Genomic DNA, 23,028 nt, shown 5'->3' with positions numbered 1-23,028 from the left:
GGTTCCTTCAGAAGCACCCCCCCCCTCCCACCTGTGGTCCCTTATCTTAGTTTGTGCTTATGGTCATTAGTGGTGACTACATGGCTTATGTCAGACACCTCCTAAGACTAGCTAATTTGCCAGCTTATGCGCCTCCTTTCATCCCGGTATCTGGTACAAGGTAGGCACTGAGTACATAGTCGGTGGAAGAATAAATGTTTGATGTAAATTCCAGAAGCATCAACACCTACTACACTGTGAATAGCAGCATTGTATTTGTATCCCATGCTGTTTGACAGCTGAGTCTTCTATCTGTTGAAGAGAGTAGTAACTGGATTTCGTACAAATGGGTGAATCAGGACAGGTGAAAACACTCAAAAGCTCAATTCGGTAATTTAGGACCTTTTTTCTTCTCCAGTAACTCTGCTCCACCTCCACCTTCCCTAAAACAGATTGGATTAACGGTGGTGTCTGCGTGTGTCCAGCTGGGAGGTAGCTGGAGAACAAGGTGAAAGGGTCAGAGTCCCTGTCCCCATCCCTCAAGTGTTTTGACAAACGCTTGCAAAAGAATTATCATGTGTCCAGGGCTTCCCTGCAGATTAGAGGGACAGGCTGAGGGAAGGGGTGTGACCTAGTCTCCCAGGCTAAAGTTGGTGGCGTGCGATTGGCAGCCTTCTTGCCCTCCTCGGTGTGTGTCCCCAAGGGCTTGCTCATCAGGTGTGTCCTTGGCCGTCTGTGTGTGTGAGACGGGGCTAGGTAAGATCACGATCAGCCTCGGGGGACTCATCTAACTCGGCACCCTCTGGGGCCGGAGGCAAGCGGGGGCAGCCTTGGGCCACGGGTCGGGCTTGCCGGGGCGCAGTGAGCAGGTGCGAAAGCAGGCGACAGTCCGGCCCAGCGGCGGAGCGCCGGGGGCCGCGGGCTGCGAGGCGCGGCTGCGAGCGGCAGGAGGCAGCGTCGGCCCAGGCGGCGCGGCCGCGAGCGAGCCGCGCGAGGTGATGTCAGTGGCGGCCCGGCTGGCAGCAGCCGGTACTTCCTGTATAAAGGCGGGCGGGCTCGACTGCAAGCACCACTAGCCAGTGTCAGCCTCTCGGCGGGAGGAGGCGGTGGCGGAGGAGGAGCAGGGGGAGGGCTGTCAAATTCGGGAGCCAGATTTTTTCCCCTTCCCCTGGCAATCCCTTCCGCTTCCCCGGCTCCTGGCGTGACATCTACGGACCAGGGACCTGTATGTGTGTGAGCGCGAAGGAGCGGAAGAATGGCAGTGCTCAAACTCACCGACCAGGTAGGGGGCGGCGGCGCCGGCTGGCGGGACGCGCGGGCGCAGGGCGGTGCGGAGCCCCGGCGGGGGGATGGGGGCGCGGCGCGGCACGGCGCGGAGCGCGCACGCGAGCTGTTTACTCGCGGCGAAGGGGAGGAGTGTGTGCGGCCGCTGACTGCTCCGAAAGCCGGCGGCTTCGGCTCTCTTCCCCTGCGCAGTCCCCGCCCTGGGCCGTCGGAACCGCGCGCTCGGGTTGGGGAAGGGGCTGGGGCGTCAGGCGCAGCCAGGGAGCTGGAGTGCGGGTGTGTGCGGGAGTGTGTTGTCTGCCGGCCCGGGCAGGGGGATGGGAGGCTCGAGATGCTCATCCAGCTTCTAGTGTGCTGCGCAGTGTGGGCTCGGCCAAACCGTGCCTGCCGAGGGGAGGCTCGTCCGCGCCTCGGGGTGGAGGTCGTTGGATGGAGAGGGAGAGAGGATCCTGGGACCCTTCCCCAAGCCAAGTCGGACACTGGCCCAGACCGCGACTCATGTGTGGTCGGCTGTCTATCCGTTTGACATGACATCTGACTTCCTCTTTAGTAGCCCGGGGGCTGTGGATGCGTGGTGCGCGATGGGGGCTCTTGTTGGAGAGGAGGTCTGGGCTTTGGCCAATCTCTCTGTGGAGGAGGTGAAGTCCAGCCAGGGGCTCCACTGATAGGAGGTGGGCTGCCTACCCTCTGCTTGTTTGTGTCCATCAGCTTTGTTGCTTTCCTTTCTGAGACACCACGCAGGACAGCTTCAGAGTGCTGGTTCGGAGAGGTGAGGCTATTTGCTGAAACGGTTGACAGTGTAGGTCTGTGGAATGGAGACACCGCTTCACCTTTGCAGACTCTGCTGCTTTTAGGACATTGACACTCAAAGGCTGTCAACCAAAGTTGCATGACAAAACTCTTTGCAGCTTCTTTTAGGAAAAACAACAACAACAGCTGCCGCCCCCCACCCCCCAACGCTGTTTATTCATGGAGAGTGTAATGAACATTGTTTTGGGAACTTGGTAGTCCCAGAGACAATCTTGACTTTGACGCATGCGGTCAAACATGCCCATCCTTGGTTTTAAACATCTCCTACTTCTTGAGTGGATTGCATCTGATAACTCGCTGTCTCTGGTTAGTGTCCAGCCAGTCCATCCTGCAACTTAAATGCAATCTACAAGGCTCTTCTGCCTTTTCTAGTCAAAGCTTCGGTTGACTTTCCCTAAGTCTTTACAGCTCATCCCTTCTCCCCACTTTGTAGGAAGGGATTGCTGAATTAAAATTCATGTTACTGTTAAATTTAGCAGGAGGAGCAGCTGGTAATTGTGATGAATCTACTGTTCCCGTTGGCTCCAGAGCATTTAAAAGTGTTTGTAAGTTGATATTAGGATTCCCTCCACCTTTTGGTCACATACTTCAACAACTGTTAGACACTTGCTTGTTTTAAATCTTCCAGTTTTAGTCTGACTTGGTCTTGTCATCTTCACCAGGACATGTTACTAACTGAACTTGTCCTTTATTCCTAAGTCTTCCAAGTACAAAAAAATACTTGTTAGGTGTTATTGTCACGTACACAAAAGAATTTCACATAGGATTTCAGAGTTGTGAGGGACCCTAAAGACCATCTTAGCCCAGATCCTTCATTTCTTAAATGAAGAAACTGAGATCTAGAGAAGTTAAACATGTCTTCCTCAAGAACCACAGCTATTGGCCTGTTGGGCAGAGATTAGCTCCTGTCTCCTGCCTTCCAGGCTCTTGCGCTTTCTGCTAGAGGTTAACACACCTCTGTCTTGGTCTTGGATATGTTGAAAGAGTTACAAGAGGACATCCTCTTCTAAATCGGTATCAACATTAGTGAAAAAGATATTACTTGGTCTTATAAGGAGTTATTTATTATTTAGGATTTATCATATAGTAGGACTTTCAAAGATGTTTCTCTTTTAAAATGTTTCTGAATATATAATGCCCTTCCCCCAGTAAAGTAGTATCAATGTGGAGGGAAAGAGTTATATAACCTTCATTTGGTTCTATTGCCTGATGCATAAAAGGAATTGGACTTCTACGATTCAAGAGCACCTATAACTTGACAGCCTATTTTCGGGCAAAGCCAGAGGAAGGCTCGTTGAGGAGGTGTTCTGGGTGGGGTGGGGTTGAGGGGTGGGCAACCATAGTTACTGTGTGGTTTAAGATCCAGGAAGTATGTGGTCTTTCTTGCCTTATATAGTCTTACCTTTCAGTTTAAAACTCTTGAAATTCTTAGAAGCAGGTTCTTAACGTCACCAGAGGCTTAAAAACCCTTTGCTTAAACCCTTCCTACATGAGTTTTGCTCCATCATTGTGGGTAGGGAGCCAGCTGCTTGGGATCCCTGCCTTACAGTTTCTAGACAAGTGCCTAGTTCTCCATTCAGCTATTTGTTAAACAATCATTTCTTAACTCCTCCCTCATTTGTTTAATGCCCCGTCTGTGTGGTGAATCTCAATTTTTGCCAAGGCTCTTGGATTTTTAGCTTGAGGACACATCCTTGGTCTTGATAACCCAAATCACAGTCATCTTGGTTTGTTTTTAAATGTGCCTGAAGTGGGAGTGAAAGATGACATATCCTGTCCTGCTGAAGCTGGATGCTGGAGTTTGTTGGGCTCTGGCAGTCCCCACTTCCGTAGTCAGCCCTGTACCCCTTATCCCAATTGTACAAGAGAAGGAAAACTCTAACTGTGTTTTGGAAATTTTTGAAGAGTAAAAAGAAAGGGGGAAGGGAGATGCAAGTTTGGTTTTCAGTCTTTTTTTTTTTTTTTTACTATGAGAAGGAACTGGAAACTATTGCTATAAACAAACAAACTTGGTATTTAGCACTTCTTCATTTGTAACTGTGTCTCTTCTGTTTTCCTTTTCACACAACATACATAATTTTTCTTGCAGCGATAGGGCATCAACCATTCTGGTTTGCCAAGGACTGAGGGTTTTCCCAGAATATGGGACTTTTGGTGTTAAAGTAAACAGGACAAGTTGGTCACCTTATGTAGCATAGAACACACCCACCTACATTAATTAATATAGTAATGTAATTATTTTCTCCAAATGGGTGTTAGGAAGTTTATTTATATCTTTAATAAAGTGAGGTAATTTTAAGTTTGGGAAAGAAAATTCTATTACATACAAATGTAATGCACTTTGGCTTAAGATAGCCATAGAATTCTACAATTCGATTTGCTGTTGAACTTTTGGGGGCTATTTTTTATGTCACATGGTTAAGACACTGGAGTGACTTTAAGTGTGAGGTCATATCTTTGGCTTGGACCCCCTAAACTGTTTCAAAGTTGTGAAGCCAGAATGGTAAGTTCTGTTGGACCTTTGAAATGTTCACTACATATTTTTATCTGGATTTGCTAGTGACAGCAGAATGCCACCTCCATCCTGAGGGCTGCCTGTAGACAAACTGTTTCAGCAGGTGGCCCTTTTTGAAGCTTCCTGCCTGGAGGCCTTCTGGTTTGGTTTCCCCTTGCCAAGTCCTAGCTCACACTTGAGTCACTCATATCCTTGCCAAAGGCAAAGGCTGGCAGCTGTGGCAGTGCCAAGAAACTAGAAATCCTCTTAGTTTGAAAGCAAGATTTCTAGCCCATGGTGTGGGGCCTTGGGACCTGTTGGCATATTTTACTGGGCTGCCCTCATCCTCCATCGTTCCCTAGAGCATGGGGTTTACAGCAAACTCTATGCTCCAGTCCTGCCTTCAGCAGAGTAAGAGGGAAAAGAAAGGCATTATTCTTTGGACCATTCTCTAGTTGTTTTGGGATCCAGTCACATGGTCTGGGGAGGGCACTTGAGGACTGGTTTTTCATGGCAGAGACCTAATAATGGCTTACCTTTATTTTGATCTTACTGTAGGCTGGGCCCTTGCTATGAATCATCTCTCATAATCCTCACAGCCACTGTAGTGTGATTCCTATTTTATAGACAAGAAAACAGGAATAGAGAGGCTAATTGACTTGTTCAAGGTCACACACCCAGTAAGTGATTAGCAAGGTGGCCACTTACCCTGCAGTCTTGATGGCATAGGTGGGGCTCTAACCACAAGGCTATACTTTTAATAGTTGAAAGGGCGCAGCCATAGGACTCACAGGCGCCTGCTCTTACTTACAGAAGCCAGTGGGTGAGCTGCGCCCTGCACTCCTCCAAGCCCTTGGGCCAGACCCCGTTGTGTGAGAGCCAGGAGCTGCTGTGAGGCCTCTGCTCCTACCAGACTTGTGTCTGGCCTCTCCTGTTAGCCTCTGCACCTCCCCACCCTGCTGACTGATGTGTTGGTTGGTGACTCGGTGATTTTTTTCTCTATTATTAACATGTAAACTAGGATCATAATAGAACAATCAGAAAGCTAGATAAACAAAAACCATCTGGAACCACTATACTCAGAGAGACCCACCCTTGCTTGACATCTTGATATATTTTCTTCTAGTCTTCAGTCTAGGTAGCCAGGTACAATTTTTAAAATTTCTGCATGATAACATCAGTATCTTTCTTTTGCGCACAGAGCTGATAACTATGCTGTCGAGACCAAAGACTTTTTGAAATAAACTGAATTTATGCTTCTCTGAGACAAACAACTGGCTGCTCTAGTGTAAATGCAGCAGCAGCACACAAGGTCTAGTCCTGGAATGACTGAAATTTTTTTTAAAAAAGCTTCAACTTTAACTTCCTCTTTTCGTCTAAACAGAAAGTAAATATAAACTCAAAAAGGCACAGTTGTTTGTGCCAGAAACAGGACTGAAGCATTCTTTACAACAATTTCACTTTCAACAACATAATGTGAATTTTAATGGGCTAAATAAAGTACAACATGAAATAATTTAAATACTATAGGCAGGAACTACAGAGATGTGATAACCCTGTGGTTTCAAACTTGTGTAAGCTATGGCTCTTCTTTTTTTTTCTGTCTTCCCCAACGAAAATCCCATATCGAAGCTCAATATGTAAAAGAGCTGGGCAGGAGTCCCTGAGGCCCTTTCAAAGATCTGCTGGTGTTAGAATTATTTGGAAGTCCCATTGTAGGAGAAAACTACCGGTGACTGGTTCAGTGGCTTTTTTCTTTTTTTCCTGATGCATCAGGTACTCAAAAAAGCAAACAAGCATTTACAAATGTTTGTAGATGATTAGGAGTGACGTAGAATTTGGATAATCCTATCATTTTTATCCAAATGGGGACAACCTTTGAGAATGGTGGTGTAGCAGGGGGTGCTATTAAGCTGAGGGTACAGGTGTGAACTAGGACTGTCCCAGGTAAACCTGGACACATGGTCACACTACATAGGCTTTATGTTTGCTCCCCTCAGGGTTAACAGTGGCAGAGAACTAGCGTGACTGGTGACTTTTGAGTCAGGTTTCCACTGGAGCAGGTATTACAGAGATGTTTTATGGCCACGTGCAAGTCCAGAGTTAGAAAATGCCTTCCGTCTCACACATGAGTTCTGACCAGTTGGTGGAGGGGTTGCAGCCACGTTGTATCAGAAGCATTTTGGCTCTTGCAGCTGAGGATGGGGAAAATGTAATGACTGGTCATGAGTGTTGGCTGTGGGTGTAAGATAAGGCAGAGGTGGCATATGTTGTGCATTAGCCAACCCTTTGTGAGTCAGACTAATCTCTGTGGGTCTCAGGTTCCTCTCTGCAAAATGTAGAGGTTGGACTCGATGCCTGGGGTGCCTTGGCTTCACCCTCTCTCTCCTGTCTCAGCTTCACATGGTTTGCGCCGCAGTCCTCCGTGTGGCCTCGGGGGGCGCGTTTGCAGATGAGCTCCAATTTGGGTCTCCAGGCAACAAGTCAGCTCACTTCAGGTTTCAGAAGAGGGTCTGAACCAGTGTCAGTGATTGAGGAACTGATTCCTGCCCTGAAGGATAATATCCCTTTATTTTATTGATAATCTAAAATTTTTTATTTTACAGATTAGTTTTATATAACCAAATTTATATAAAATTGTTATATAAAATAATATAATATATAACATTATATAATAAATAATATATAATTATTATTATTTAAAAATTATATTTATTAGGGGGACATTGCTTAATAAGATTATATAGGTTTCAAATGTACATTTCTATGATACACGATCTGTATATTGCATTGTGTGCCTACCACCCAAAGTCAAGTTTTATTGATTATTTCCTTACTACTTTTTTTTTGGGGGGGGTACAGTGAACTTTATTGATGGTGCATGACAAGGTAGGGCTCCCTAAGTCCCTCCCATTTTTAGAGGGTCTAGGATGGAAACTGGAGGTCAGGAGATCCTCAGTGTGTTGGGGGATCGATTTGGGGCAAGGACTCCCCAGCAGCTGAGGGCCTCTCTTCCTGTCGTTGGGGCTGGTGGTCCAGGGCACTCTTACTCCTTGGTGGTCATGTGGACCATAAGGTCCACCACTCTGTTGCTGTAGTCAAATTCATTGTCATACCAGGAAATGAGCCTGACAAAGTGGTCATTGAGGGCAATGCCTGCCCAAGCATTGAAGGTGGAGGAGTGGGTGTCACTGTTAAAGTCATAAGAGACAACCTGGTCCTCAGTATAGCCCAGGATGCTCCTGAGGGGACCCTCTGATGCCTGCTCTACTACCTTCTTGATGTCATTGTTTTTGGCAGCTTTCTTCAGGCAACAGGTCAGATTTACAGTGGACACATTGGGGGTGGGGACACGGAAACCCATGCCAGTGAACTTCCCATCCAGCTCAGGGATGACCTTGCCCACAGCCTTGGAAGTGCCAGTAGAAGCAGGGATGATGTTCTGGGCAGCCCCTCAGCCATCTCGCCACAGCTTTCCAGAGGGGCCATCCACGGTTTTTAGGGTGGCAGGGATGGCATGGACTGTGGTCGTGAATGACTCCACAATGCCAAAGTTGTCATGGATGACCTTGGCTGTGGGGGCCAAGCAGTTGATGGTGCAGGAGGCATTGCTGACAATTTTGAGTGAGTTGTCATACTTGTCATAGTTCACACCCATCACAAACATGGGGGCATCCACAGGGGGACAGAGATGATGACCTTCAGCTTCACCCCTCAAGTGAGCCCCAGCCTTCTCCATGGTAGTGAAGACACCAGTGGGCTCCACCACATATTCAGCACCAACATTACCCCACTTGATGTTGCTGGGATCTTGCTCCTGGAAGATGGAGATGGACTTTCCACTGACAAAAAGCTTCCCATTCTCAGCCTTGACTGTGCCTTTGAACTTGCCATGAGTAGAATCATATTGGAACATGGAGGCCATGTAGTTGAGGTCAATGAAGGGATCATTGATGGCGACAATACCCACTTTGCCAGAGTAAAAAGCAGCCCCGGTGACCAGCGCCCAATACAGACAAATCTGTTCAGTCCGACCTTTACTGTCATGTCACAGGGTTTAGGCTGGCACTGCGCAGAATGACACAGCTGTCTGTCAGATGGGAAATAGCAGAGAGCCCCTTACTACTTTTTAACCAACATCATATTTGCCTTCTACCTGTCATCAGAGGTTGGGAGAGCAGTTATGTTTTCTTATCAATTTTCTTGCTTGTAAAGAAGTTGGTAGCCCAAGAGGTTGAAATTGATGATTCATGCTTAGTTTTTAAAATTATGATATTCCTAATAAAAAAAATATTTAATTATTTTTAGAGAGATGGGAACGGAGGGAGAGAGGGAGAGAAACATCAATGTGTGGTTTCCTCGCGAGCTCCCAAATGGGGGCCTGGCTCACAACCGAGGCATGTGCCCTGATTGGTAGTTGAACTGGCAACCTTTTGGTTCACAGCCAGCACTCAGTCCACTGAGCCACACCAGCCAGGGCAATACTTCTAATTTTTAAGGGTTCTTTTAGTTGTTTCCCCTTTTGAAAACTGAAAATTTGTCTAGTACTCTATTAATGGGGCCAAGCCAATAAAAAGTCTGTAGTCCACTTCTGGGTTGTTTCAGGTTTTAGTAAGCCAATGCTTGCTTGGATTTCTTGGTTTTCATGGATCCTGGTTTTCATAAATTCCTCTCTTCTACCCTCATGAGTCATAAGAATCTCAGTGTTAACTGTCTAAGATATCTTTAATATCAGGAAACCATTTGGCCCCAAGGGAATCTCCAGAGCTTCTAGTAAAATTAGAAAGATTGGTAGGAACATCTGAGGCCTAGACATGCAAAATGTAATCATACTTCCAATCTGTATCTAAAAGTTTCAGTGTTAAATTGCTTTTGTTTATTTTAAAATAACACTAAATTTGGCATCAGAAGACCTGGATTTTACTCATGGTTCTTTTTCTAATAGTCATATGTATGGCTTGGGCACGTTGTGGTCTTAGTTTCATTGTCTGTAAAATGGGATTGGATAGGTGGAAAATTCTCTAAATTCTTTCAAGCTATAATGTTCTAAGAGAACACCCCAAATATCTCAGTGTTGACCTCTTTTAAACCCATGGAATCTGGTTTCAATAAGTACTTGCCTTACATGAACTTCTGATTTCCTGCCCAGGATAGTGATAGTAGCTTTCAAGTTGACCAGGTCTCCGAAACACTTCTTGAGTTCTGCCTAAGGGTCAAAGAGTACTTTTGCCAAGGATGCCATCTTCTAGAATCTCCAGGAACTACATTTTATATACACAGAACTCTTCTGGCTTTTCCCAGAAGAGTGGCCCTTTTAGAGTCCCCAGAGCCTCTTTCAGAGCAAGGGGAGCAAACGTTGGAGACCCCATGTCTCTTCTGATATGTGGTGAGCTGGAGTCCACCTTAGCCTTCCTCAGAGATGCTGCTTTAGTACATGACCTGGGTGCTCCCCATAATCCCATTTTATTGAACTCCACATTATATCTGGGTCTGACAAGTCTGTTTCCCAACTGTTGGCCCCAGAGGTTGAGTGCAGTTGACACAGTGACCACAAACTTTCTCAAGGAGGGAATTCCTACATGCAATCAATAGCCTCTGTATGGGTAGATTGCTCAGTCTATGGAGGAACTTGTTTTGGTATCTAAGACTAGCAAGATGAAGAGAAAGAGGAAGTGAGCACGGAAGTGTCAAGACAGAAAGCCCAGGCAGAAATTCAGGTCAGCTGGGACACACCACCCAACCAATTATTGTCCAACAGTGGTCTCCAAAGGAAGGGGCTGCCTCTATCCCAGGGGCGAGCAAGATGGTTTATTGAGTTTGGGAAAGAAAATGTAAGATTTATTTTTTTTAAAAATCCCTTTAATTTCTTTTTACGTTTAATATATATTATATACCAGTACTATAAAATTCTCTTAGCTCTACTTCCCATTTTTTTACCACCCGGCCAAACCACTACTTGGATCGTTGCAGTGGCCTTCCCGTCCAGTGTTGACCCCTCCACTTTACTTAGAGTGATGCATCTCAGATCGTGTCACTTCTTGATTCAAAACCCTCCAGTCTCACACAGTGTAAAAGCTAAAATCATAGAGTGGCCCATCAGGCCCCCTCAATGCAGCCCCTCCACTTGCCTGTCCAGGTGTGTCTCCTCCTACTTCTCTCTGACTCCTTGACTTAAGCATACTGGCCTCCTCACTATTAACTGAACATGCCAGGTATACTCCTGCCTCGGGCCCCTTGCTGATCCTGCGACCTGTGGAGCTAGCTCTTCCCCTGGTATCCACATGGTCCACTCTCACTTCTTCATTCGTATGTTACCTTCTAATTGAAGGCCATGCTATTTAAAAGGCCACTCTACATTTTCTTTTCCCTTTTCTTTATTTTTCTCCTTCATAGTACATATCCCTTACACCATATATATTTTTTAAACAAAAACTTATGTGTAGGAGAGATACAAATAACAGGGGAAAGATCTTTGTTATTATTGCTGTTAGCTTGGTTCAATCACTGCTGCCTCTTCAGCTCTTAGAATAGTGGAAGACACATAGTAAATGCTTAATAAGTATTTGTTAAGTGACTTAAATAAATATGTATGCATGTGTATATGTGTATATGTACATGTTCAAATGTTTTTTACTCATGAGGTGCTCAGACAAAAAAATTTGGAGACACTTCTGTAAACAGAGCTTTCATCTGCACACTGGCATATTGGATTTCCATTCAAGCTAAATTCAGGGAAAATGATCTGCCCCATCACAAGATAAAAGATCACATATTGCCTTCTTTTCTGGGTATATTTCCCCACTTTCTAAATTGAGCTTTTGATGGTGAGGATGCGTTAGCACTGTAGTTAGTCCTGAGCAAGTTCGATTTCTTTCCAGGGGAAGAAGAATTGGGGTGATACTAGGGAAAAGGAGATGTCAACCCTAAATATTATGGGAAAGGACACTCTCTCCCCTTCAAGGTAGATCTTCGATGCATCCAGGCACTCACGGAGTGGTTAATGAACTCCATCTGCATGGCAATGACTCCGCTGGAGTCCCTGCTCCCCTCCTTTCTAAAAAGGACAAGAACAAGTAAGAACAGGTACAATAAAATAGAAACCAGACAGAACTGGGAATGAGGAGACAAAACAGTACTCATGCTTTATGTGATTTAATCTTAACAACATCTCTCCAAGAGAGCGGCTATTATTCCATTTACGTGAAAATGAAAATTGAGAGTAAGTAAGCTATTCAGGGTCATGTGACTCTGGGATTCCCCTCTGGGCAAGTTTAACTCCAAGATGCACATTCTTGGTTGGCTGTTGTGCACTGGCTCCTGACATAGGCTAGGTGTAGTATCAATATCATAGGAGGTCCTTTTCCTCCTGGGGCTTATGGCCTTGTCAGCGATGATATTGAATGCCAGGTGCATGGAAGGCCCTCATCAAATCTTTATGGGATTCATGTGATGTAGGAAACATCTTTCAAACCAGGGATAGTGCAGGTTTAGATGACATTCTGGGGAACTGAATAGAGACTACAGGAGTCCAGAGATGGGCTTCAGGGAGTTGGAGGGAGTCCAGCTGAGCCTTGAGGAAGGGAATGATTTAGGCAGCGCCTGGGGGCGGAAGGCATCCCAGCTGAGTGACGTGCCATGTACCTGTCAGGTCACCTGAGGATTGTGAATTTACTGAAGCATATGGTTCATGTTAGGAGGCACAGAAGGAAAGGAAAGAAATACTCAACAAATATTCAACACGCTAACTTGGTAGGAGAGGTGTTTGTATATTAACAAATCTTGCTCACTTCAGTTCTACTGCTGTGTACTACATGGCTTCTCCTGGAGACAGAAATTAATGAGTTGGTGTCTGGACAAAACTCATTGTTTCCATTTGTTGCATAGGCATGATCTTTTAAAAATTAATTTGTACCCCACCTTGTTCCAAAAAGCACTGAAGCATAAAGCAGCATATTATCTATGGGTCCTTTTGTCTCCACGATGCCCCCTACTTGAAGAGAATGTTGCATTCATTACTTGTCATGGCAACATTTTGTGGACAAACATGTATGCTGGAGGGGCACAGAACTCACTGAAAGAGGCTGGATGCCCTTCATGGTGCAGGGTGTTGATGGAATAATGTAGTAGATCTGGAGATGGCCTGTTTTTAACCTTATACATTTTTTTAATTAAAAAAATTCACATGATGGGGCATCTACTGGAAAAAAAATCCCATTTCTTTAAAAAATCAATTATAAGAAAAAAAGATGGAGCAGAAATATATAGATTAAGTGAGAATTAAGACATATGTAAACTAATCACAGTGAATAGATTTGGATTCTGATTCAGACAAACATGATCCTATGAGACATTTGGAGAAAATACTGACTGGTTATTTGATGAAAATGGTATTGCACTGATATTTTTAAAAAGTTCTTATCTTACAAATAAATAAACGAAACCACAAAACCTTAGCATTTGCCCAGGGCACCTAAATATTTTAGTGACTCACTCTTCTTTGGAAGCTGTTTCTCTTTTTCTTTACTTCTTCCTACTCTCTTTGTGGTCCTTCAGATACTCTACTTTCTTGATAGAATATCTTCAGTAAAGTTATTAGAATCCTTTTGTCAAAAAAGCATACAAGTCTGCTAGTTTTGTTGCCTAACGAATATGTTTCTTAGTTGTGAGGTTCACCCATCTGTTGATTTAGTTTAAGTGGTTCTCATAACTCAAGTCAGATATTGAGCATCTGCCTAAAATCGCATCTTGTATGCCGTTAGAAAACCTAGATTTGGCTGCCCTTGTAATAAATTTCATTGTAAGGTATTTCCAGGGGCATTTATATATTAGTTTGTTACACTAACTTTTTAACCATATTTCTACTTAAATTAGTTGGTTTTTAAAGAAAGCAAGCAGTGATAAGGTCTCAGTTTTGATTGCCCTGCCTCTCTTTTTACCTGAACAGGAAGTGGGTATTGGTTGCTGCATTGACAGATTTCAGAGTCATGTTAGGGATGCTGACGTACCTTTGTTTATACCTACAAGTGTGAAAATCCTTCCATATCCTTTTAAATGGAGTCCAGATTTAAGAGTAGATGGTAAGCTTGACAAATGGCCAGTTGCAACTTGAGTAAATGATACCTTCATGAGTAATGTAGAAGTCAAGTGACTAGGATTTTAGGTACTTTGGAGACTCAGTATAAACATTTCTTGGGGTCCTTGAGGTGATGCTCACATGACCTTTAGTTGCTAATGCTCCTTTTCTTGGCAGCCAAGAAGAAATAATCTTCTTTTGAGGAGCTTTGCTTTTAATTTTTATTTATTTTTAATTTTTAAATATTTTTCTGTCTATCCTACAATTGCAAGGTTTTATTTATTTGTTTTAAATTTCTTTTTTTATTGTTGTTCTATTACAGTTGTCCCATTTCCCCCCCATTGCTCTCCCCCACCCTGCCTCCCACCCCCGCCACAGTCATTCCCCACCCTGTTGTCTGTGTCTGTGTGTCATTTATTCTAGTTCCTTGACTAGACCCTTCCCCTTCTTTCTCCTCTTCTCCCCCTCACCCCTCCCCTCTGGTCACTGTCAGTCTGTTTCTTGTTTCCATGACTCTGGTTCCATTTTGCTCATTTGTTTGTTTTATTAGGTTTCTGTATTAGGTGAGATAATATGGTATTTGTCTTTTGCTGCCTGGCTTGTTTCACTTAGCATATAACTCTCTAGTTCCATCCATGCTGTCGCAAAAGGTGGGAGTTCCTTCTTTCTTTCTGCTGCATGGTATTCCATTGTGTAGATGTACCACAGTTTTTTCATCCACTCATCTACAGATGGGCACTTAGGCTGTTTCCAGCACTTGGCTATTGTAAACAGTGCTGCTATGAACATAGGGGTGCATAGGTTCTTCTGAATTGGTCTTTCAGGATTCTTCGGGTATAATCCCAGCAGTGGGATCCCTGGATCAACAGACAATTCCATTTTTAGTTTTTTGAGGTAATTCCATACTGTTTTCCACAGTAGCTACACCAGTCTGCATTCCCACCACAGTGTACTAGGGTTCCCTCTTCTCCACATCCTTACCAGCTCTTGTTGTTTGTTGACTTGTTAATGATGACCACTCTGATGAGTGTGAGGTGGTATCTCATTATGGTTTTATTTGCATCTCTCTGATGGCTCGTGATTTGAGCATTCTTTCATATGCCTGTGGGCCCTCTGTATGGAGGAGCTCTGCTTTTTAGCAAGCCATCTTATATCAAGGTTGTAGGTTACAGTATATATAATATTTTAAAATATTGTGGCATCTTACTTAACAGATTCCCAAAATACTGCACAGGAGTGGCATAGAGAAGGGAATACTGAGTGGGTGTTTGGAGAGCTGGACTATAGTCACATCTCTGCTCTAACTAGCTGTGTCAGTCTTCCTGTGACTCAAGTGTCGTCAACTGTAAAATGGGTATAATAATAATTGTTTTATGAGAAGTTGTGACAATCAAGTGGGGAAAAGATAAGTCCTTGTTCAGCAAGCGGCCCACGGCAAGCACTCAGTGAATAGTCCTGGAATCTCTAGTTGGCTCCTCAGTCGTCGAACTAAAGAGACTAGTTCTCTAGGGTCCCTTTTTTTTTTTTTTTTTTTAATGTGTTTTATTGATTATAATATTACATTTGTGCCAATTTCCCTTCCCTCTGCTCCCCTCCACCCGGTGGCCCCCCTCCCTCCAGTTGTCCCCCCCTTTTAGACCATGTCCATTAGTTGTGCATATAGTTCTTCTCAACCTCTCTCTGTCTATTCCATTCCCTCCTACTATGATCCTTAATGCCTATATCATCTCCCTCCCTCTCCCCATTCCCCCTCCCTGTTGACCTCCCCCCAATATGTTCCCCGTACCTATAGTTCTTTTTCCACTCTCGTTGCCTGTTTAGTTTGCCTTTGTTTCAATTCCCTAGCTTCTGTTGTTTATTGTGATGCAGTTTTCATTTTAGATTTCATTGTCTTGATCCTCCTTTTTCTAAACCAGTCCCTTTAACATCTCATATAACAGTGGTTTGGATCTAATGAACTCTTTCAGTTTTATTTTGTCCTGGAAACACTTTCTCTGTCCTTCTATTCTGAATGACAATTTCGCTGGATAGAGTATTCGTGGTTGTAGGTTTTGGATTTTCATTACTTTGAATATTTCTTGCCAGTCTCTTCTTGCCTGTAGGGTTTCCCTTGAGAAGTCAGCTGATAGTCTAATTGGGACCCCTTTGTACATAATTCTTTTCTTCTCTCTTGCTGCTTTTAAGATTCTCTCTTTATCTTTAATTTTTGACATTTTGATTATAATGTGTCTTGGAGTGGTTCTCCCTGGGTCCAGTTTTTTTGGAACTCTCTGTGCTTCCTGGACCTGTAAGTCTATTTCCTTCCCCAAGTCTGGGAAGTTCTCCTTTATTATATTTTCACTCAATTTTTCAAGTTCTAGTTCATCTTCCTCGCTCTCTGGCAAACCAATGATTCTTATGTTGGGCCTTTTATAGCTGTCCCAGAGGCTTCTGATCCTCTCATCGTTGCTTCCCATTTCCTCTCGCTGCATTGGTTGACTGCTTGTTCCTTCTCCATATTCCGGTTTGTTGAAATGAACTCTGGATTTTATTTCCTCACCATCTCTCTCGTATGTGGTTTTGTTCCTTTCGTTATGAGTGTTTTTCGCTTCTTTCATATCTTTTTCCAGATCTTTTGTGAATTCTGTAAGCCACCTGATAACAATGGCCCAGAACTGATCATCTGACAGGTTTCTTATCTGTTCATCTGTCAGGTTCTCCATCTGTTGCCTGGTGAGCTGCGCCACCGGGATTTCTATAGTTGTCTGCCTCATTTTGACAGATGCGTTTTGTTTTCTTGGGCCGGCTGTAGGGGGCAGTGCCTGTGTACTCGTAATGACCCAGCGACCGGCGCCCTTTGGCAGCCTTTCTCGCTGCGCCGTGGTGCTTTGTCGTCACAAGCCAGCGACCGGTGTCTGTCTGCGACCTATTTCGCAGCCCTGTGGCGCTTTCTTTGGGGGCGGGGGTCCAAGATGGATTCACACAGTTATTCCGCTAGGAGACCGGGATCCGTCCTCCCGCCCCCCTGGGCCTCACTGTTCAAGGCGATGTGGTGGCTGCTTTCCCCAGCGTTGGGGTCGCGAGCTGCCGGGGGTTCGACTGCAGCCGGGGTTGTTCTCCCCGCCGCTGTCCCAGGTGCGACCGCCAACAGCTCCGCCCCCTTTCTCTCGTCCTACCTGCCCAAAGAGCGCCGCTGGTTTATAACTTCATATGTTGGGCTTCCGTGTAGTTTTATTTTCTGGAATTTCTAGTTATCCTTTGTTTTGAAGTAGTTGTATTCCTCTCTAGTTGTAGAGGGAGACCTAGCGCGTCCGTCTAAGCCTCCATCTTGGCCGGAAGTCTCTAGGGTCCCTTTTAGCTCTGTGAGGATATGATTTTTTCCCATAGGATACGATTTTAATTTTTTTCTTAAATTTGTGTCCATTTATCTGGCCTTCTTTCTCTCTACCTTAGACACCATTGGTAGAAGGTGTTCCTGCTTGTTTTATTTTTGTGCGCAATCTCCATACTTTGGTTTGAACTGTAGCATTTGATTCCTACAGCTTGAGGAGGTGCCTTTCTCTTTCATTTTGGTTTTAACAAATCAGTCGACTTAGTTTATTTGTGTGTTGAAAAAATTCTGGGGCGTTTGCAGTCATCCTTGATTTCAGTTGTCAAATATAACTGAAAATTGGTTGTAAGAATGCCACTTCCTCCTCACAGAAGTATAAAACTGTCTTGTTGAGGAAGTGTATAAGAACAAAATAGTTGATAGAACAGTCTTTACAAAAAATCATTATGGCAGAATTTCTGAAAACCATCGGTATAAAATTTCAAGCCTTAAGTACATAAATATAGAAAATAATACATTTTTCTGAAAACAAGTGATTCAAAAGCCAGGTGAAAGATCCTTTGTAAAAAGTCATTTTAATTTGGAGTCTTTTTTTTCCTCTTAAAACTATTGAATGCTATTGAAAGAGGAGGCTAGTTAAACATTACTGGATATGTGTGTATATTTTAATTCTGAAACATTGAGGTTATATAATGTTGGTGGCTGTTTTCCTACATGGGCTGCAAAGCTGGAACTATTTACTCTCTGGCCCTTTTCAGAAAAAACGTTTGCCAGCCCCTTCTCTCACCCCAGCACAGACTGGGGACCATACGCCTCAGAAATTGAGTTGCACTCCTCTAGCCTTAGTATTACCTAAGCTGCACTTTGATCTAGAGTTAATTAGATTAAGATGGGAATTCTTGCTTTTATTATTTTCTCTAGGAGAAAGTAGAAGCTTAGTTAGCCTTCATGGTATGCTTTTAATTAAAAAAATCCTCTTTAAAACAATAGTTTGTTTGTATTCAGATTTTTTCTCCCTCTAGGAATCAATGTAGAGAAGGAAGCCATATGTTTATATTTTAAACCATTTGCCTTTTAAACTGAATTTTTAAACTCCAGATGTGGACTCAGAAACAATTAAAATGTACTTTTGATGCTCTCAATAAGCCAAGATGGGCGTCAGGGGTTGGGGGCAGGGACCTTTACCTCTTAAATTTGAGAGTGAAACAGAAGTCTGAATATTTCCCATTTCCCATTGTGTGCTAAAAATACTATTTTTAGTGTTATCGTGTAGAGACTCTAGATTGATATGGGGAAGGAAATGGCTTTAATTTTATGGAGAGCCAGTTTAAACATGCATTTTAAAGATATGCTTAATTATTACAGATGGAAATTATAAAGTTAAAAAGTATATATCAATAGTATATACTTATTTAATGTTTCCCATTATCTTAGAAAGTTCTCTCTGAAGCTAAGTCTTGTAATTTCTGTATGAATTATATGTTTGGGGGGAGAGACAGAGAGGCAGACAGACACACACACACACACACACAGAGAGAGAGAGAGAGAGAGAGAGAGAGAGAGAGAGAGACTGTGTTTGTGTATGTGGTTTCCAGTATTCACGTCGTTGTCGTTATAAAGAGACTCAGGTTCCCACTCTTGCTCTTCCAGACTTGTCTGAGTTATTCTAAAACTCCTTCTAGGCCTGGAGTTCTTTTGATCTTGGAAGAAGAGGGGCATCTTGAACTGGTTAGTGAGGGGCAGAAGGGAGGTCAATCAACACATGTCATCTTGCATCTAAAAGTGAGCTTCATTTTTCTCTTCTGATCTTCCAGAGAGAAAGAATTAAGACTGAAGATACTCATTGAGAAAGAAGATTTATAAAGAAATTCATGTGGTGTATAACTTGAGAAAGCACTGGCAGGGACTCAATATCTAAGCTCTCTGAAAACCAACATTTTCTAAACAATATCACTAATTGTCGGGGGGAATAGAAGGGAACACTGGAATCCCCATTTTTCAGAGGAGGATACTGAGGCCAGTGGTTACGTTTGTTGATGCTTAGTAGGAGCAGAGCTCTTGTTTTTCCTGGCTCAGTCTAAGGTGCATTTCCTTTGCTCGTCCTGTTCTTAACAGTTCTTGTGAAATCACGTGTCATTTCTATTGTTATATTTAGGGTACAGTTTGAAACACTGTATAAATACCCTGTGATAGAATAGTGGTCTGCCACCTGGGTAATTATTATGTGGCTCTAGTGTCATATCATCCGCATTATCCAGATGAGAATGTATCACCCACTTCTAAGTTGTTCTAGACAAGGGCGCCCATTGTATACAGGGCCAAAGGACATTGCCTTATGGTTCCCCTTTGGGTGAGGAACTTTTTGATACCAACACAGAAGGCAGTGGAACTTCATTCTTGTCTGAAACCACTTGAAACTGGTAATAGTGCTGAAATACTGAGGCTTCCCATGTCCTCACCCCCCAAATACCTCCACCATGCGCTTTGGTATCTTTTTAGAATTTCATGAGAAGGATCTGGAATTCCCATCTGAAGGGAATGTTTGTCACAGAACTGCCTAATCAGTAGTTGTGCCTAAATGTAGATGTATTTAATGAGCACTTTTAATTTTCTTCTTACACAGAAGAGGCAAGCTTCTTCACAGAGCCTCTCACTTCTGGTTTTAATCCATTTTAGGTGCTTGATTGGTGTGTGACTGGGGAAGGTTGGAGCTAAGCCATTTATTTGTTCTTCACTCCAAGGGGAAATGTTTGCGATCCCACTCTTCAGCATGCAGGGCTCTCGTTCACCTGTGGTGGGTTACTAGTAACTGTTGAATGAATGAGTGATCCAGTGCTAGTTTCTCCTTTCTCCCCATTCTTCCCAGTTTCTTAATATTTACTTTCTTTCTTCCTCCTGGAATCTTTGAAGACAGGAAGGACAGGATGTGATTAATTTTTTTGTTATATAAATAGCCCTGGTTAAAAGGATTAGTGGTAGAAAATATTGCCAAGTTTTTTGGTGGACTTTTTTCTTGTACCTTGTTAAATATGTATAATCAAGAATTTGTGACTGATAGCTCAGTGTGTGATGACATGAATAGATCTGAAACAGCCCTACCACCCTCCACATACAGTCAAGAAAATAGTACAGAAGGAACTCTTTGGTTATCACCAACCCCCTCCACCGCCCCGTATTTGCAGGATTTGAGAAAGGCTTGAACTGGGACAGCTCTTTAGAGACTTGAACAGGAAATCACTGTTAATGTGGGCTCTTGGCTAAAAGTATTTAGCTTAGTTACAAATGGCCCAAGGATGAGTATATGATTCTACCGCTGCTCCTGGGTGGACGGAAGGGAGGGCCAAGCTGGCCATTTCATGGTGCTTACCTGCAGCTTTGCAACATTTTTATCCCCAGCTTTTCTGTACAGAGGATTTTTACAACTATGTATCCCCTTGAACATTTTTTTAGGTTGACATCTAAAGTTTTCTCTCTTAAAGTTAAAAGGTACAAAGGATATAATTCCTGGCATCAAGTAAATATTGACTTTTAAAATAAAAAAAGTTCTATCACTGTTTGTTTAGTTATTTTTTTATTTCTAAGAAGTTTTTGGACATTTAAGGTGAGGCTATGTCTTTTTTAAAAACTTTATTTTTTAATATTTTAATTATTTATTTTTAGAGAAAGGGGAAAGGAGGGAGAAAGAGAGGGAGAGAAACATCAATGTATGAGAGATACATTGATTGGTTGCCTCTCGCACGCCCCCATCATGGGTACCTGGCCCAAACCCAGGCATGTGCCCTGACTGGGAATCGAACAAGTGACATTTGGTTCAGAGGCCGGCGCTTAATCCCCTGAGCCACACCAGCCAGGGCTTATCACTGTTTAAAATGCATTGAATGGAATTTAAACACTATTGTGATTTGATGTGCCCCATTATCACTTAAAGAGTACAGGAGCAAGGACTTCTTTAATAGTAGGAAATTTTATATTGTTTCTTTTTTTTCTTGAACTTACACTTTCATTCAACTTCCTCATACAGAATTTTATCCAAATGTAATGCATTAAAAAAACCCCCAATTATCCTGTGATACTTTGCAATAAAAATGTGCTCTTAAGGTGCTAAGAGTTAAATAAATTTCTGGATTGAGTTTATCTTTATAATTATTAACAATTTGTCAAAACATAAATATTATAAAGTTTGATAAATTATTAATAAAATTTGTGAAGCAAAACATTCTTATTTGAAATCTCTCGATGAGGCTTTTTTTCTTGCTTTACATTAGTTCATGTATTCATGGAGAAAATAACTTGCTGGGATGATGCAGGGTGTTAATGAAAGGAAGTTCTCCTCACCTGCAGTATTTTGAATCTGCCCTTTCTTTGGCACCAGGACATTTTCACACCTTATGGGCAATTCCCTGTGTCAAAATCGGAACTGGGGAGGGGTAAGATTACCTTTTGTCAAGTGAGAGAAGGAAGGTCATGAAGAGGAAAGTGTGAAGAAGCAGCAGTTTGACTCCTTAACCAACCACAGGCCGGTGCCCTTGAGGAACATGTATGTGTAGAAGCCAAGGACCTGGAACAATTGGTGCTTGCAGACCTCTTGCAAAGTCTTCATGTGCTTCAGGGGTATGAGGGCCCCAGTGTGAAGCCCACCATTCTAGGGAGGCAACCCTGGAGGAGCCTGTGTCATCATGGGGACAGCCTGCATTCCTGTGCCCCCTGGAGTCCCATCATTTGGCTAAGTATGGGTCACTGGGTCACTGGGTCACCTCAAGTGTGAACGACAGACACATTAGCGAACTCTCACAGGCAATACAGATGGCCTTTGAAAGCCTGTGCTTGCAATTTTGAAAAAACAGGCTAATTTGTGTTAAAGCTTTAACTTTTTAAAATAGAAATTAAAAAAATATTAATTGAATTTACTGGGGCGACATTGGTTAATAAAATTATATAGGTTTCAAGTGTACAGTTCTATAAAACATCATCTATATATTGTATTGTGTGTTCACCACCCAAAGTCAAGTCTCCTTTTATCACCCTCTATCCCCCCTTTACCTTCTTCCACCTCCCCCACCCCCTTTCCCTTTGGGAATCACCATAGGGATTACCCATGAACCTGTGAGGTTCTTTGCTTAATCCCTTCACCTTTTTCACCCAACCCCCCAACTCCCCCCCCCGACAGCTGTCAGTCTGTTCTCTGTATCTATGTGTCTTTTTCTATTTTGTAAAACTTTAACTTTTAAAGGTAAAGCAAAGGATATATAATGTCCTTATGTGTATTCTCACTTAAAATCTTTTAATTAACCAAATAACATTTCTTTCATGGTGTCTATGTTTCAATAGGATAATTTTAGTAAATAGATACTTGATGAAAAAAGAAGTTTGTGTGTGTGTGAGTGTTTGGACATCTTATCTCTCCAACATTTGAAACCTTATTTGGTGCCCAGAAGACATCCTCTCAGATGTGCTGACTGAGACTTCTATGTGCCACCCCCCCCCCATTACCCTCATTGCAACTGGTTGAATAATAGCAGGCTGTGAGTAATGGTATTTCTTGTTATATTTTAAATCTCAATTAGAATTCAATGTATTGGAAAGCTAATTTCTTACATTTAAAGACCCAGAGTCTGCTTTTACATCTGATGTTAGGCAAACCAGTGGGAGTCCATCCGACTGCTTCTTTGGTTTCTTTGTCAATTCCTGAGTTTGTTAACAAATTGAAGATAGATTATATCTGGGTACATTACAAAAAATGAGCTGAGATCTCTAGGTATAAAATCCAAAATGATGTACATTTGTAAGTGTATGTTGAATGGATTTGTCTGGCTTTTCGGCGTAGTGTTTCAACAGCATCAAAAATGGTTCTTCCAAGAGAAGGCTGGTGTCTGATGACTCGTGTTGCTGGTTCCTCTTGCTCATCTCTAGACCAAACAGAAACACGCATCCTCGCTGCCAAGTATTCTGTGATGTCATGAGGCAAGCCCTACAGCACTGCTATTTCTTCTTACACTTTTCCTTTCCTGGCTGCAGGAGATTTAACCTCTTCCTAAACTATTTTATCCATTTTTTTTCTGTTGGAGGACATATATTTTT

The 23,028-nt window shown here is 43.0% G+C and overlaps 1 protein-coding gene across 1 annotated transcript in view; it reads left to right on the top strand.

Moving 5' to 3' along the window:
• The first annotated feature begins 1,042 nt into the window (after positions 1 to 1,042).
• ANKRD44 (ankyrin repeat domain 44) overlaps positions 1,043 to 23,028 on the top strand; it is a 304,111-nt gene continuing 282,125 nt past the window's right edge. The window contains exon 1 of the mRNA XM_090282096.1: positions 1,043 to 1,261. Coding sequence (XP_090138222.1) covers positions 1,235 to 1,261 — 27 coding nt within the window. The 5' untranslated portion in view covers positions 1,043 to 1,234. The remainder of the gene's footprint in view (positions 1,262 to 23,028) is intronic.

This window comes from Furipterus horrens, unplaced genomic scaffold (genome assembly GCF_987537825.1).
Source record: "Furipterus horrens unplaced genomic scaffold, mFurHor1.1.pri manual_scaffold_1, whole genome shotgun sequence".
Classification (NCBI taxonomy): Eukaryota; Metazoa; Chordata; class Mammalia; order Chiroptera; family Furipteridae; genus Furipterus; species Furipterus horrens.
The sequence above is the reverse complement of the archived record's forward strand: the minus strand, read 5'-3'. Positions and strand labels throughout refer to the sequence as shown.